The following is a 17,257-nucleotide window of genomic DNA, read 5'->3' as shown; positions in this document are numbered from 1 at the left end:
ACTGGTGCAAAATGAAATAAGCATTCTAATTATAAAATCTCTCTCTCTAATTTCAGATAGAGGTAGATTCTCTGAGAGCACAAATGTCTCTTGTAACAAGACAGAATCACCACTTAACTGACAAGCTGAAAGAAACCGTAGATTATCCCTTGGTACATGAAGAAAAGCTTAAACTTCAAGGAGAAGTAAAGATACTTAAGCAACAACTGGATGAAATACACAAGGATAATCAGATCCTTAGAGAAAGTGAGTTAGTGTTGCTCTGAGTTGTAACAAAATGCTCTTACCCTGATTTGTAAAAAAAAAAAAAATATATGTATATCCTATTTCAGGAAATCTACATCCAAGTCCTGAGTATTTGGTTCTTCAAGAAGAATTGAAGAGAATGGAAAGTGCAAGAAAGATGGACCAAGAGGAATTTAAATCACAAAAAGAAATCTTGGAAACACAACTGCACAGTGAGGTAAGCTCTCTATCTCTATCATCATGTAGCACTGTATTATTAGTACAAATCCTTTTGGATCTTGCTGATTTACAGTGTCTCTTGCCATGCATACCTAAGGTCAAATATTACAATATCCAACCTATAACACCTATACATTAGGGTTCACTGATTCCAAGATTTTCACAAAGAAAAAAAAAGCCTTTGCTGCTAAAGTCTCCACTACCCTTGCAGCATAATTTCATAACTTACCAGTTTCCCTTGGAAATACTTTATTCAATCTTCTCTACTCATAATAGTATTTGACATAGCTCTACAGTGCTACTGTGGTTCATCACATGGTATCTGCTGCTCAATGCAAGGCCCCATGCAGTACATTGCAGCATAGCTACCATGCCAATGCAATAAGGTACTTAGCACAAGTTACATAGCCTCCAGTTTCATTCATTAGAATAGTTATAAATAAGTGTTCCCACCCACATTTATCACAATTTGCTGAACTTAATACAATTTTAATTTGTATTGACCCAGATCACTGCACTACATTTTTTACAGTGTCAAAACAGGACAACAAAATGTCTACTAATTGCATGTTCTTAACATTCTAATACTAAATACACATAACCATGCATTTGCCAATATTGGTATTTTGCATGACTTTGCTAAAAGTTAAATAATGTATACTGTGACCACATAGACACTGTGGCATTATGTTTACTCTGATCAGAAATCCATTTTAAGAGTCACTTAATACCTTGTGTCCTTAAAACTTTTTACCATATCGACTCAAGAACATAGCAATATTTTGAAATAAGTGAAAGTATGTTGGTAATGCATGTACTGAAGAATACTAGGACATTTTATTTACAATGCTTAGCTCTGTGCCCAGTTTCATATCACCCAGTTTTATTTTCAGCGTGCTTGAAGTTAATGTGGCCACAGTGTAACTGGACAGTTCTTGGCTTGTTTCTCACCATATTTGCCTTTACCTTATTTTTGAATTTCTGGCTTGGAGGCAAGTTTTGGTTGCAGAAAACCCAGTGTTATGCCATCAGAGCCTTCTGTAGACTGCCAATCCATAGAGGGGTTACCAAATAGCCAATCATGGCTCTACTTTGGCAACTTTGTGTTGCTTCCCAGCACTTTTTCCATTTGAATGTGGCTCATGGGTATAAAGGGTTGAGGACCTCTGATCTAGGGGTAATGTTAAGTAACTTCACAAAAAAATTAAGGGTCACAATCCACGCTTAATAAATGGGCCCCCCTTTAAGAGCACTTTTTAAAAATGCTAGAGTAATCCCCAATAAGCATCTCCAAGCCACATAAATTAACAAAAATACTGACACAGAACAACTATTCGTACAAAATAAATATGTTTTGCTTATTATATAAAAAAAAATTATTACTCTCAACATTACAAGTTTAATTTTAATTAAAGTAACTGGCAAAAATGTGGTACAGTTATGGGACCTGTTATCTAGAATGCTCATCACCTTGGGTTTTCTAGATAAGGGATCTTTCCGTTATTTGGATCTCCATAACTTAAGTCTGCTAAAAATGACTTAAATATTAAGAATATACCCAACAGGCTTGTTTTGCCTTCAATAAGAATTCATTATATCTTGTTATTATTACAGAGAAAAAGGAAATCATTTTTAAAAATTAGAATTATTTGGTTATAATACCCAAAAGAGCTTACAATCTACAAGGAGAAAGGGTTGAGACACAATGTGTGGGAAATGTATATTGTTATACATCTTAACCTATTCACCCTACCTGTAACAGAGTAGTTTCCAACATATTTGTAAAACTGTAACATCATCAATCATTTTGTGTGACAGTAGAACACAAATTCAATATATCTTAATGATTAATTCAAAGTAAATGGATTGATTGAGCCTATTAACAGATCTCAAAATATAAAGAAGAACTGAGCTAATGTGTTTTTTTTTGGTGTTTTGCCTCCAATAACGATTAATTTTATCTTATTTAGGATTAAGTACAAGGTACTGTTTTATTATTACAGAGAAAAGGGAAAACAGTTTAAAAATGTTAATTATTTGATTAAACGTTATACCTGTAAATAGTTACATAACATCCTGAAATGCTGATGTAATGTTGTATTTTGGCCCTGTTCCCTGTGTAGGTTAAGCGGAGTGCTGAATTGAAGGCCCAGCTTTTAAACAATGAAGATTCAGCACAAAAATTGAACTCAAAGGTTGAGCACCTCGAATTTCAGCTTCGACAAGCGCAGCTCGGTTTGTCAATTTCCTTTTTTATTATGTTTTAATTGCAATATATGCACATGAATTTGAAGCAGAAATATATATAGTCTGGAAACGCTTAGTTTTTATATCGTGTTTTTTTTAAACGCAGAATTTTCCTAGGCAAAAAATAAATGACATTGTGAGGAAGCTGGCAAGAACATTTAGCACTCAACTGGATTAAATTAATTTATTACTATGTTGTACAGCAATCATCTTTCAAACACAGCTTTATTACTCTCTTGAGAAAAACTGACTGCAAAAGGACTTCTCATATTCCGTTAGTGATGCAGACTAGGAAATGAAATTGAAGTCCCAGAACAGCTGAAGGAACAAAGCAAACCAAAAATCTATACTTTTATAGGAGCATTTTGAGTTGTATTTATAAGTGGCCTATAAAATGTGCATTTTGTAAATAACATACATATATTTCATTCAAAATGTATGTTTTATTATCCAGTTTAAATGTAGTTGCAATTTAAAAACCATATTTTTCTGTCCATTTCTGCACTGTTGTTTCAGTCTCTTGAAACAATATAACAGAAGTCAGACTTGAATACTTCTTCAAAGGTCTGTGAAAGAGCAACTTTGTTTCAAAAGTCAAATCCATGATGGTTGAGAATAAAATCAATTATCAGATACAAAGACATAAATAACTTTAAAACCAGTGAAAACTTGCAATGTAAAATTTATATTGCAAAGTAGCTAAGAATTACAATTTTCTTAAATTAGGCAAGTTTTTGGGTGGGGGACCACTTTAAAATGAGAGTGTGGGTTGGGTCTGGTAGCTGGGATGTATTTTGTTACAAAAAAAGCAAATGTAATCAGCTTCAGCTGTTCCCAATTTAATTTTATATACTTTCCTTTCTGTGTGATTCTTGCTTGCCCAGCTCTGGAAAATGAAGTGTATCGCAACCCAAAGCCATCCCTGGTTGATCGCTCTGTGCTGGACTTCACTGCAGACAAGATTGTGCCTCCTGATATTTATGTTGATAAAGCTGTTCTGAAAAGCCATCGTTCCTATGATACCTTTGTTGAAGCATGTGGCAGGTCAAGTCCAATGTATTGCCATACGACAAGGCCTCGCAGCAGCTCCCCAGATTCTGATTTTGAATTTGTAGCAAATACCAAGGCCCGAATCAAAGAACTTGAAAAGGAGGCAGAATATTTAGAGGAAGCCTACCGTAAATATCAGAACAGAATCAGTGAGGGCGCTACCATTGAAGGTATACATTTGACTACTGTTTCTAAAGAGAGCAGCCTTTTGAGTACTGTTCCAAAAACAAAAAGATCCGTTAAAATCTTGACAGATGTTTCTCATCAGAAAGTTGCCTTTTTAGAAGATAATCTCACACCAGATCATCAGAGCCTTCTAAACAGATTAAAGTTAAGACACAAAGAAGAAAATCCTTCTGAGACTACACCTGAGATTACACCTCCAAGAGCAAAAATCTCATCTGCAAGAAGGTTATCCTCAACTCCAATATCTAAACATGACCAGAACTCAAGTGAAAGGCAAAGCATTTTAGCAGAAGGTGAGACAGTCGCTTTACATATAACACAAAATGTAGTATTTATAATTTGACTATTCTCTGCTGTCCTTGGACTGAACTTTTTTACGTTTCATATTGTTATAGCAGACCATGAAGACTCTATTGTTTCATCATCTCAACAAAGCCCTAAGCAACGGCTGTCTCCTATACCAAAAAATGAGCATGTTTCATCAATCAATTGTGATGTTCCTGATATTCCAGTGGACGCAGAAAAAGATTACAGTTACAAGTAAGAAAACACATTACTTTTGTGCAGATCCTTTCAGTGTCATCTCTAGCATTTGTCATATATATCTTAACTTAATCTCATCATCTCCAATGTACTTTACCCATAACACAATGAAAATAAGCTTAAAAAGCGGGATAATAAAGACAACTAGCACCAGCTGAAAAAGAAAAAGCAAACCACCTTTAGCATAAAAATAAGCTTTGGTGTGCACGGTTAATTCATACAAAAGCATTAATATTTTTGAGAAATGGTTATTCACATACAATCATTTTGACATACTAGTTTTTATCACAAATGTTTTCAAATCGATTAGAATTAGAGGTCTGTCATTCCAAAGCAGGGATTTTACCATTTAAAAGCTTACAACTTTCCTGCTGCAGATATCTGGTAAATCTGGAATTGACCTGTTGCTGTTTACCGAACAAAAACTCGTGGTTGAATGTAACAGGGTAACAGGGATAGCACTTCTGGTGCCAGAACCGCTTTGTAACCTCATATATACTTTTTTTATTGTGGCTTTTGCTTTAGTTGTAGGAGTGCATTCTTATAAACAAAATACCATGTGCATAAGTGGTAAAAATATATTCAAACAAATAAAGTATTCGGTAACTCAAAACCAGTCCATAAAAATATAAATGTAGATAAATCTCCATGTTAAAGAGAAAATCTGGAAACACCATGGGGTCTGTATGTGTATTTTCTTTTAAACATGGAGCTTTAAATACATTTATATTTCTATTGACTGATTTTGAGTTATGGCATACATTTCTACATATATCCCCAATAATAAGTAAATGGCGTTTGTTAAAAATATATGCATAAAATACAAGACTATCATAGGTCTACTGAAAAATCTATCTAAAAATTGGATCTTGGTGTAATTATTGTTGAAGTCTCGAATTAGACTTAAGAACAACATATACTGTTTAAATAAGTTCTCTGCAAAGTCCTATCAAAATAATGCTCTCAAGGGCTCATGGTCTGTGTTACCTCTGAACTCCTTTCATTGTGCAAAAATCTTTTGTGCACCCTTTAAAAAACTTTTCTTAGAAGACAGTGAGTATAAATAAGTACTAAATTATGTGTAGTCACACAAAATACTCTGTGTGCACCACAGTTGGTTTTATGTGCTAGCCTCATATTTTGAGTGTGTACAAGAGCACATGGGCAAGTGTATGTTGTAAAGTTTGTCTCTAGTTTATAGGGCCATATTAAGACTATATGGACACACATTCATTTTCACATAACAGATAATAAATGTCACGTCTAATTTAGTCCACCTCATTGTCCCTCTTCCTGGTCTTCATGATTACAGTATATTGTAACTATAAAAAATATTGCCTGTGCTTTTTTTTTAAACTTTAGACTTTTAGTCAGATTTATTATCCTTTCAACAAATAAACAGCTTGCCAGGTTTTATTTTTCAAAAGAACATACTCATTGAAAAAAGTGCAAGAAACCACAAGCAAGATCTCCTGCAGTTTCTTATGATGATAACTATAAACCTGAGGATTGAAGGATCATAAATCTGCTCCATAGGGGTATATTTATCATGCTGTGTAAAAAGTGGAGTGAAGCATTACCAGTGACGTTGCCCAGGGTAACCAATCAGAAATTAGATTTCAACAGTTAAAAAACCAAAGCAAAGCAGCTTATTGGCTGCTATGAGCAACATCACCGGTGATGTTTTACTCCACTTTTTACACAGAATGATAAATATACCCCTTAATGTACAGTGTTTGTTGCACAAAGCAAACAAGGTAAAGAGCAAGGAAAGAGCAGATAAAACAACTCACTGCTTGGGAAATAACAAGCATTAAGTAACTTTATATCAACATCTCCTATGCCAGTTCCCTTTTGCAAAAGGTTTGCTGTTAATTTCAAAAAAGGTCCATTCAGTAGTCATTTTTAGAATGCAGTGCAATACACAAAGCAGTATGAGTGAGGCTGCGGAATTGTTAATAATTGAGTTACCATGGAGCAAAAGTGATTGTTAATAATGAATAATGAGCCGTTACCAAGGATACATTTATACTTTGCAACAGACTTTTAATGCAAAATAGGTAGAAGGTAAGGTAAAGTCCTAACTGGGTACCTCTGTTTAATACAATGTACTCTAATGCTAAAATGTTTAATTTCTCCAGGCAAGATGTCAGTTGTCATGAAGTATCCAACCATGCAGAGCCACAAAAGCTATATTTTGATGACCTTAATAGCACTAATTCTTCTTTAAAAGGTAAGAGGATTTCGGCTAAATTGATATAACTAAAGAACTTCACATAAAGCAATTGTGGTTTGCTGAATAACTCATTTGAGACCTGGGAGATACTGCACTTGGAAACTCGGATTGTGTAAAAATAAACCTCCATTGCAATAGAATCAATTTTTTCCTGTTTAAAACACATTACATGTAAGCACAATCATGAGACCATTTTTCACTAGAATGTTATTCTCTTGTTTATTACTTATTGCATCAACTTTCTCTTTCGCTGCAACATTTCCATAGACCGCTACAGATCTATTAGTTCATATAAAAAGCCACAGTAATTGCAGATGAATATTTTGAAATAAAACTAGCACATAGAGAAAGAGCCTATAATTATGTATTTTTAAAATGCCTTATTGTCTCCTATTAGCTGTTTACTGTTCTAAGTTTCTGGAAAAGAATGTAGGGTCTGGACGGAATTGGTGCCTCTTTATAGACTGTCGTCTTCCAGAGATTTGTGGCTTTGCCTCAGCTTTTCACATCAAGCCAGTAATTAACTGTTAGAGACAGTCACGTAACGCATAAGAAATGTCATAACATTGTTCCGAGTGTCGTTGCTTTTCCTGATAAATATTTGGATATATCCCCTGTGTTGTGAAATATACCAGAGAAAAGTGACTAGTTAGCTTTAGATATTATGAATATTTAAAATCAGTGAGCCTTACAACTGGCTAAGTACTATTAAATTGCAATTATAAATGGTATATTGTTTTCTAAATATAAACTTGATCACCAAAAACAAAACTAAGGAATTAATTTATATGCTTGTGGTTATGCAGGTTAAGTAAAGATTTCTACTTTCATGAAAAGAACCTAAGACCTAAGTTATGAAGATAATAAAATTCATTATACACATGTCAGTTATGATGAGGCCCAGAAAGGCTAGTTATGTCTGTAGGGTATATTTTATGATACTGCATATAAACTTGCATTTTCAAGCCCAATAGGGGTCTCTGGTGTCAATGAACTCTGAAAATGTCCAGAAACATTGGTGCAATACAGTATCTAAGTAATGGCTTACATCAGTCTAAGAACATATTTCCCATGTGTAGAATTTTGGGAAAGAGCATAGGAACAAGAAGGCTACTGTAAAATATTCCTCATTGTATATTATATGTATTATTTCATTTACATTGTTCAAGAGAACTTAGCAAGCATTCATGTCTGGTTATGATATTGGCAGGGCCTCCATTAGGGGGACACTTATCCAGGTTCTGGTGGATTTTGGGTATTCAGGGGGCCTGGCTATGCTACGCTGACTAGAATTAGCGGTCCCCCTGCTTTCAGCGAACTGCAGACTTGGAAAGGGAGGGCAGGAGTTCGGGTGCATCTTCTTTCCCCTACACAGCTTGAAGTACTGCTCATTTGTCACTAAAGTTTGTCTGTGACTTTTAAGAATCTTCAGCCCCTAGACTATCTAATGTCCAATGTCTGTGTTCTTGTAGGTGTTAAGCATTGGCTCCACTGCTCTCAGCTTGTATTTTTTTGCAGGCTCTTAAGAGAAGCGATCTGCTCCTTTTAAGTCCCAGTAAAACTGCAACAAGTACAGCTTCTGTATAAAATGGATCAGCTTTAAAATGCAAAACAGGCATTTTTGGCCTGATCCCCCACTCAGCTCTGCTTTGAGCAGAGGCGAAAGCTGATCTAGTCAGTGCAGTTTTACTGAGGTGCATAAGGAAGTGTATCCGCTTATCTCAGCCTGCTAAAAAAAACGCAAGCTGAGAACAATGGAGCTAAAACTCTGTGTCCTCAGCCTTAAATGTAATTTATTGAATCTATGTTAGGCGCAGTAGGCACAGAGGTGCTAGTTTTGAGGCTGCATGTGGGTGGAGGGTTATAATGGTAGAATCAGTTTTTGAGGTAATTAAGACTTCCTGTTACATATGGATTTGTTAAATTGGTCATATTAGCTGATATTAGTTGATATTGGGTACACTGGCCATAAAAATGTTAAATGTACATTAAATGTTACTTAGTCCGCTGTGTATTTCTGTTTAATAACCTTGTTAAATTTTTGCAGACCTCATTATGTATTAGAATGTGCAGTATATAAAATAAACAAGTACCGCAAGATGACTTAGTGTGGGAATATGCTGCATTGTGCACTTTGAAAAAATATGGCACCTGTTATAGAAATGTTTAACAATCACAGCTTGACAGCAAATAGTTTTCTGAATACTTAATATCATCCTAACCATGATTGGGGCAATGATACACCTACTGCTATTGGAGTTTTGGCTTTCTTTCTATTTATATGGATCTACCATGCTTTATGTTAATTCCAAAAGATGCAGAATGCATTGTAATGGCATTTTAAGTGATACCAAAATCTGTTTTGTAAGTATTTGTGAGTCTTCTGCATCTGTAACAAAAGCAACTTCTCAATTTAATTCACCAGCAACCATTAAAATACTGATTTGTATGTCAAGCGGCAAAATAACCAGAATTTTTCATTATGTAAGTTTAGGTTGTTTGATTATAATTGTTCCCAGGCAGTGGAGCCAAACCCAAAACTTCCATCCGAAGGAGAAAATAATGAAACCATTGATATCGACCCCCCTCCCTTTCTCCTTTCAGACCAGGAGGACATTCCAGAGCAGCTTGCAAGTGACTTGTCTCATCCATCTGGGGATGTGGTCCATGACAATAACGTCATTGCTAATGTGCCAGTAGCAGTAACTTCACCGCTGGACTCATGTAAGTGTATCTGCTCTTGCAACTGCCCCCTGAAGTGAAGTGTATTATCATCAAGTGGCTATTTAGCATTATATAGTAGGTAAGCATTACCATTCATGTTACATACTGAGGCAGCACAGAATGTTGGCACAGGAATATAAACTGAAATACATAACTCAAAATGCTCGGAGTATAACACAAGGAATATGTTTTTTGGTCATAATTTGATTTTAATATTTTTTCAAACCCTTTTTCCACTTGAGCACCTTATAGGCTTGGTATGGCCTCAGCAAATTAGCAAATCTAACCAAGGGACCTTACAGGGACCTTAGAGGCTTATAAATAAAGGGTTTTGCATCATCTGTATCGCAATACCTTACATCTACTAAAAAATATTTATCCATTAAATAAACCTATTAGGATTGTTTTCCCACCAGTGTGGATTTAAATAGCTTAGTTACCATCAAGTACAAGGTTCTGTTTTTTTATTACAGAGAAAAGAGAAGTTATTACAAAAATAATTGACTTAAAATGGCCACTATGGAAGATGGCTATCTTGTAATTCAGAGCTTTCTGGATTATGGGTCTCCAGATTAGAGATCCTTTACCGGTGCAAAAGAATGTAAAGTTTTAGTAGATGACACAAGCAGGACAATGTTCCTGGGGGCTGTGATTGACTATTTAGTAGCCCCTATGTGGATTGGCAGCCTGCATGAGGTTCTGTTTATCAGTACACCTAGTTTGTATGCAACTAATGTTTAAATCCAAGCCAGAAATTAAAAAATAAACACCTGTTTGGAGGCCACTGGGAGCAACATCCAAGGGGGTGGTGAACAACATGTTGCTCCTGAGCCACTGGTTGGGGATCACTGCTTTGGAATGTGTCTAAGTGAGACCTCAGTTTGACTCCTAGTTTCAAATTTTGTGTTGGAAGTTTTTGTGCCTGGATAATTAAGCACAGCAATGCTACACTATATGAGAACAAAGTTTGTTCTGGGACCTTTATAAAAGAACAGTATTATCCATAAGCAAATCGATTTTTTTTTATTGATTGTGTGTGTAACTGTTTTACCACATGAACATTTATATGTAATTAAAAGTATTTTAGTAAAAATGTGCATACATTTTATGAATGCCTTGTACATATGGAATCCTTTACAAATGATATTTTTTAAAATCCCATTACATGACTGGAGGCAGCTGAACACTTCCAAAGCCAGCCAAGATTGCATCTTACTATTGTCAAAACTATTGGATTTACCAAGGAGGAAAATATACAAAGATGTTAGATATTGAAATGAAACTGCTGTTACTCTTGAAAATAAGAAAACCTTCTTTATATTATTCCAGTGAGTAGTCACCATTACACTGAAAATATCATCAAGCATGAGAAAGCAGAAGTAGGTGAAAGAAAGGGTGAAGAACAGGTCAGAGAAATCTCAGAGGAAGGGAAGGATCTATATGAGGTATTTTTGTTTCTTTCCTTTTTTCTCCAATTGAGAATATAACATATTTATTATTCATAATCATTATTATTTTTAGAAGCCAAGATCCTCCTTTTTTCCCTCATTTCTGCCTGCACCCTATCCCACCTGGTATACTTGCAACTAACTGGCCTCTCAGACTCCCACCTCTGCCATCTTCAGTCTGTAATAGACTCCCTGCTGGCATATACCCATGAAGCAACAGATAACCTGTAAAATTGTTCTGTTACTTTTAAGCCCTTTGCACCTCACTGAGTGTCTTATTAGTGTCTCAATACATTGATAAGTGTCTCCTCCATTACTCACAGAACCAATGTCCTTTCACCCTTCCCGTATCCACATCAACCTCTCTCTCTTTCTTGCTCCCCTTACCCCTGGAATCGAATGCTTGCTAGTTTATTAATAAGGAAACACATTCGAATACATTTTTTGAGTTGAAAATATGGCTTAACTTTGCCTAGGGCAACTTCCATAGACTCACAAGCTTTTAGATGGTGAATTTTTACATTCGTGTTTTTAGAGTTTTTTTGCATTTGATAAATACCAGACATTTGAGGTTTTGAACCACAACTCAAATTCTAGGTTCTAGGTAAAAAAAAAATCAAACTCAAACATTGATAAATCCCCTAAAAAGTTAACTTAAAGGTGAACCACGGCTTTTACATTTATACTTACTTTTTTTAAGGCACAGTGCTGTTTAGAATGTGGAGACCAGCTCACCCCATTCAAGCAATATTGCAGCTGCCTCTCAAATGATTAAAAGAATGAATATGCTTTGCTGTATCATATATTCTTTTCATTTGACTGTAGGATTCAGTGGTAAAGATAAAAACATTTAATGAGAAAAGAGACAACACAGAGGGGAGCCCAGGTATACAGGATCTTGAGGAAGCCAGTTCTTCAGTGAAAAGCAGTGCCAACCCTCTGGACAAGTACATGAAAATGATTCTTCAGAACAGGGCACAGGAAGTATCCGAGAAGGTAAGCTTGCTGCAGGAAGCAAACTCTGGAAAAGATCTGAACCATGGAGTCCTTAGGCTGATGCCACATGGGGCTGATTCTTAGCCTGCGGATAAACACAGCCCCTACACTGGCATCAGCCCTTTTCACCTGGAGCCACTGCATCAGCCCGGATGCAGGCACATGGAGGGGCTTTTGACACTGCAGAGATTATAAATATAAAAGAAAGTAGCAAATGTAAATGTTGTTACTACTATTAAAGTAATGCATTTTTTATACTTTCTATTGTGAGGGTTTTCTACGAATAGTCTACCAATAGAGTAAATAGAGAAAAGAAGGGAAACACATGATAGGGAATAAAATAAAGTAAATCAAAATATGCCAAAGCAGAACAAAAGATAGCAACAAAATTAACCGTTTCTACATTTGCATAGGGGTAAAGGCAACATGGTAGATGGACACCATATCCCTTTAAGTCCATCTTTCCAATTACTCTGATATGTGCTATATACATACATTAGGTTGTTTTCATGTCATTCCCCCTGTTCAACTAAGGTCTTGGAAGGTGTTTAACATTTTGGAAAAGGGTTAAAGTGACAAGGATTGCCTGGTGCTGGCTGATGTTGTAGCCAAGGTTTCTTTTTAGTGTCCTATGGATGTGTTATTTAAAGCTTTAAAGTGTTTCTCACTTATTTTGGTTGTGATTTAAGTTACCAGAGATATCTGGATTACTGTTTTTCCATACTTCATTTTGTTTGATTTCAGTTTCAACAGGCTTATAATTCTTTAAATGATATGGTGTTAAACTTTTTAGGATGTATTTTCAAGCAAGAAATTGACGAACATCTGGGAAAGATATAAAAACATCAAGCATAGAAAGTTATGGCATCTCATCCCTTTAATGAACTTGTCTCAAAGTGGCTGCTTTGAGCTCTGGTAAATATAAAATGGTTGAGCAGGGATATGCCTAGAAAGTAGGAAGTTTAGTCTTAGTATGTTGCGCAATTTCTAATTTTTATATTCATACATTTTATTTTTAACATGACCACAAATAGTCTGAACATGGTTTCTGTTTTAATAACGGTTTTATTCTTTATTAAGCCATTTTTGGAATATACATTTATTTTGTAAGATGAACGTTCATCCAGATCAGTAGTAGTCATCAGCTAAATGAGTTTCCCAGCATGTCTCATTTGTTCAGGAATCTGTTTATTTCCCTCCCCATCCCACTCATTAACCAGTTTGGTGCCAACTGACAAGAACAGCATGTGTGTGCTCAGCTTTAGAATGCCAGGGTGAATGTTTGTACATGGCAAATGGTGCCACATCAATTACAGATTATACAGCAGGCCTTATGAATAGGTGCAGCGGGCACCTCACAAGCTGATGAAGTTGTAGTAGTCAAGACAATATGCATGTAAGCAACGTAAATTTGTTTTCTTGATTTGGAGATATAGGGGCACATTTACTACTCCACAAATCCGAATCCCGAATGGGAAAAAATTGGATTGGAAACGACTTTTCGTCGCCGTCACGATTTTTTTGTATTGAGCAATTGTAAACGGCGGAAAAACCGATCCAATTTTTTCGCGACAGCGCCGAAAAAGTCATGGAAAATATACGATAAAGTCGCAACGGCGACGAAAAAATTTCGCAAAATACAAAAAAGTCGTGATCATTACGAAAAAAAACGCGTTTGGACGCTTTCGGTCCGCTCGTGCATTAGTAAATCTGCCTAATAGTGTCATACTTGTTGCTTCCCTAAGAGGAGGCTTTTGGTGTGGAGAAGAAGTGTTTGGGAAAATTGCAGAGAATTACAGAGAACATATAACAGTAGTGTCTCCTATGCTGATACTTTGCACAAACACCTATAGAACTTGATTTGTTGAATGCAAGTACATTCCATGCTAACTTGTGTTACTTTGGTCAGATGTCATTTCACATTTACCTTATAACTGTAGTTTTTTAGGTACTTTCCCAGTATAAATGTGTGTCATTCCCTCACTCTGTAATTCAGGATGAATCATTGTGGAATGCTAAAGCCTTGATTTTATTAGTGGAACAGCAGGAGCCAGTCACACATATATAACGGTACTTTAAGGCAGTGAAATTTGCTGAACTAGAGGAAGCCAAATCCTAAGAAACTAAAATATCTAGTATATCTCTACGGATAGAGAGGAGGACACAGTTTTAAGGAACTGCAGTGTAGAAATTCTGGCACAAGTAATTTCCATTCTTTGCCTTGCATATTGCAGGGAGAAGATCTAAGATCTTTTTAGTAGTCCATATTTATTGCATTAGAATTTTGACTCTAAAGTGCTTGTTGGTGGTGAGCAAAACTCTGTAGCCTTTACTTACTATTGGCAGCCGATGTAAGTATTGCACATAGGCCATACCTCTCAATTATTGCTAGAATGTGGGCGGTGTTTGGGGAGATCAGGCATAGTTGGGTAAATCAAATTGTAGTCCTTGGTCTACGTTTTTCCCGTTAAAAAAGGTGCCTCATAACAGCTGTCCTATACCAGGAATGGATCAATGTAAAATGTGTATATTTGTGCTAAGGACTTTTCTCAAGAATAAGAAATGTAGTATCTTAAAAAAACATAGCTGTTTGATGCCATCTGTGAAACAGAAGGAATTATGAAAAGAAAGCCAGGATTGCTCCTAAAATTTCCATTTACATAGATTACCCTTGACACAGAGCCTCACCCAGTGGGTAATATAACTTTTTTTTGTTAGAGAACTCAATCATAATTAGAAATAATCCTAATTATATTTTCTATTTCTTCAGATTGACAAAGAATCCTTAGACGATGTCTCTGTGGTAGAAAAAGTATCAAATGAAAGGTAAATAAGTATCAGTCTAATCCGTGTGTAACACATGTATGTGCTAATGCTTTGCATTGATGAATTTCACATTTGTATCCCTATTAATATGAGACTGTTTGTTCCCTCCAAACAAGAGAGACGTTCAGCAGTTAGACTGCCGCTCCGTTTGTAACAGGCAAAGTGATAGGGCACGTGGTTCTGCCAGGTATTCCAGGGGGAAGATTTACAGAACAAAAATACAATTTAAATCCAAACTTATTACTTTTGCATTGAAACCATTAAATATGGGTTCGACCAACGCCGAATCCTTTGTGAAAGATTTGGCCATATGATGAACTGAATCCGAATCATAACTTGCATGCAAAAAATGTTTTACTTCCGTGTTCACTTAACCAAAAGTCAAGTGATTTTAAGGATTTGGATTCAGTTTGGCCAAATCCGAATCCTGCTGAAAAATGCAGAATCTTCACCAAATCTCAAACTGAATCCTGGATTCAGTGTATCCCTAAATGTGACCGTACAGGACAGTTACACTGTGGGGCATTCATAGATTCTGAAAATCTGAAATTGTAATGGTTAAACATCAAGGGGACTTCTCCTCAAACAATATGTTATAGAATTTAGAAATTCTTTGAAAGCAAATCTGATGAGGCCAGCAAGAACAGTGCTGATGATGCTGATAGAGGTGGAACACAGTGTGTGCATATAGATTGCACTCTGTTTAATCAGGCTGTTTGCCTGGGTGCCAGCATCAAAAAAGCTAAATACAAATCATACAAAACTGCACTACCAGGTCTGGCAAAGTGAAAAAAAACAGTTCAATAAATTACCAGGTTTTTTTCCCACTTTGTAAGACCTGTTTGTAGAGTTTTATATGATGCTATACTGTATATATACATCCATGAAAAAGGTCCTAATAAGGACCGAAAAGTTAGACTTTTTGTACAATGCATTTAAAATAACCGCTATATTTTTTATAGGGTGTGCCAATCTTAAAGTAGTTTATTTATATATATATATATAATATATTATATTCTATACAGTCTAATATACAGCAGCACTGTATGTAGGTTTCAGTGCACTCTCCCCTTTGCAATGATCTTTTTTAATTTGACGTGATGCAGAGGACATGTATTTATTGCATTTGTATCCAGGTTCATCATAAATGACGCCCTTATATGTGACTTCATGCTTTTGTATGGTCATGTAGCTTCTCTGTGACTTCTAAGACCTTTTCAGTAGGGGGTTCATTACCCACTATAAATTATATGCATTATGTGTATAATAGTTATTAATTATTATCTATAACATGTATCATTTTAATTTTGATGTTTTCCCCCCTGAGACAGACAAAATGTTAACCAGCAATGAAAGAGGAAGCCTCTTTTGGGAAGCAGCTGTATGGCAGCAGTGAGCTTTTATCTTTTAGGAACACTGGGAAGAGGACAGTATAATGGCAGTTCTATCCTCTGGCTGAACGTGGGGTAGAACTGCTTCATCTCCTACCCCTTGCTGCACAATTCTCCTTTCAGCTTCCTCCTATGGGCTGATTCTTGAGCCTGTTTATAAAGAGTCTGATTGTGAGGCTTCCCACGCAGCGTTCTGCCTATTAAAATCATTTCTCTCTTTCTCCATTCAGCATCACTGCTCTCTCTCATGGAGAAGACGACGAGAACTTCTGGTAAACAATCACTTCCTTTTTGCAAGACGCATCCAAGAGCTTTGAATTTTGGGGCTAATTATTTTTGTGACCAGCACAGCGTGTTTTCATTTGATGTGGAAATCTAGTCAGGGGCTGATTGTTATCTCTAAATATGCAGCCATGTTATATAGATCTGCTTTTAACCACTTCTCTTCTTTTAATCAAATGCCAATGAACTGTTCTGTGTGTGAAAAATGACAATGGGATTTGTTTTACCTTGTGATTCCTCCTTCCAGGTTCATCAGACAGCAGGGAATGTAGGAAACATAAAACGTTTCTTTTTATTATTAGAATCTGTTTAATTTCCTCAGTAAATATTACATTTAATATTTTTGTACCCTATAATATACATACACCAACACACTGTTTTTACAGACAGCCCATATTGGGGTTAATTCATGTGAGCAGGAGCACCTATTACTGCACTAACAGTTATCTGTTATAGAACAATGACATAATGTGGTAAGAGTTATAAGTAATGGGAGAATGTTTGCCATTGCCAAGTAATATCTTTTCAAATTAGTATCTCTTAGACAGTAGTATACCATTTGCTTAGAAAAACCACCATCCTGTTTAGTTTGGGCACCATGAACTTCTGCCAACAACTGAGAACTAATGTTTATATATTAATATATAAAGTAGATGCAGAATTTGAAACATGATTTTGTATTGCTAATGTGACTCTCAGACTTAATTCAGAATCAAATTAAGATGTAAGAGGGCTGTCCAAACTACTGATACAGGAAGGAATACCTGACGCTTCTCTGCTCACTTCTAACAGCAGTTTGGCAGGAGTGATATGTCTGCTCATTTCTATCACTCCTGCCAAACTGCTGTTAGAAGTGAGCAGAG

At 35.9% G+C, this 17,257-nt stretch overlaps 1 protein-coding gene across 2 annotated transcripts in view; it reads left to right on the top strand.

Annotated features, from left to right (window-relative positions):
- ofd1 (oral-facial-digital syndrome 1) overlaps positions 1–16,924 on the top strand; it is a 29,177-nt gene extending 12,253 nt beyond the window's left edge. The window contains exons 13-23 of one of the 2 annotated variants that reach the window (XM_012957624.3): positions 57–246; positions 333–463; positions 2,589–2,700; positions 3,597–4,241; positions 4,347–4,488; positions 6,633–6,724; positions 9,332–9,451; positions 10,781–10,896; positions 11,725–11,895; positions 14,666–14,721; positions 16,343–16,924. In XM_012957624.3, coding sequence (XP_012813078.2) covers positions 57–246; positions 333–463; positions 2,589–2,700; positions 3,597–4,241; positions 4,347–4,488; positions 6,633–6,724; positions 9,332–9,451; positions 10,781–10,896; positions 11,725–11,895; positions 14,666–14,721; positions 16,343–16,388 — 1,821 coding nt within the window. In that variant the 3' untranslated portion in view covers positions 16,389–16,924. Of the gene's footprint in view, positions 1–56; positions 247–332; positions 464–2,588; positions 2,701–3,596; positions 4,242–4,343; positions 4,489–6,632; positions 6,725–9,331; positions 9,452–10,780; positions 10,897–11,724; positions 11,896–14,665; positions 14,722–16,342 lie in introns of both variants that reach the window. The other variant, XM_002933811.5, reaches the window with a different exon arrangement.
- The last annotated feature ends 333 nt before the right edge of the window (positions 16,925–17,257 follow it).

This window comes from Xenopus tropicalis, chromosome 2 (assembly GCF_000004195.4).
Source record: "Xenopus tropicalis strain Nigerian chromosome 2, UCB_Xtro_10.0, whole genome shotgun sequence".
NCBI lineage: Eukaryota > Metazoa > Chordata > Amphibia > Anura > Pipidae > Xenopus > Xenopus tropicalis.
The sequence above is the reverse complement of the archived record's forward strand: the minus strand, read 5'-3'. Positions and strand labels throughout refer to the sequence as shown.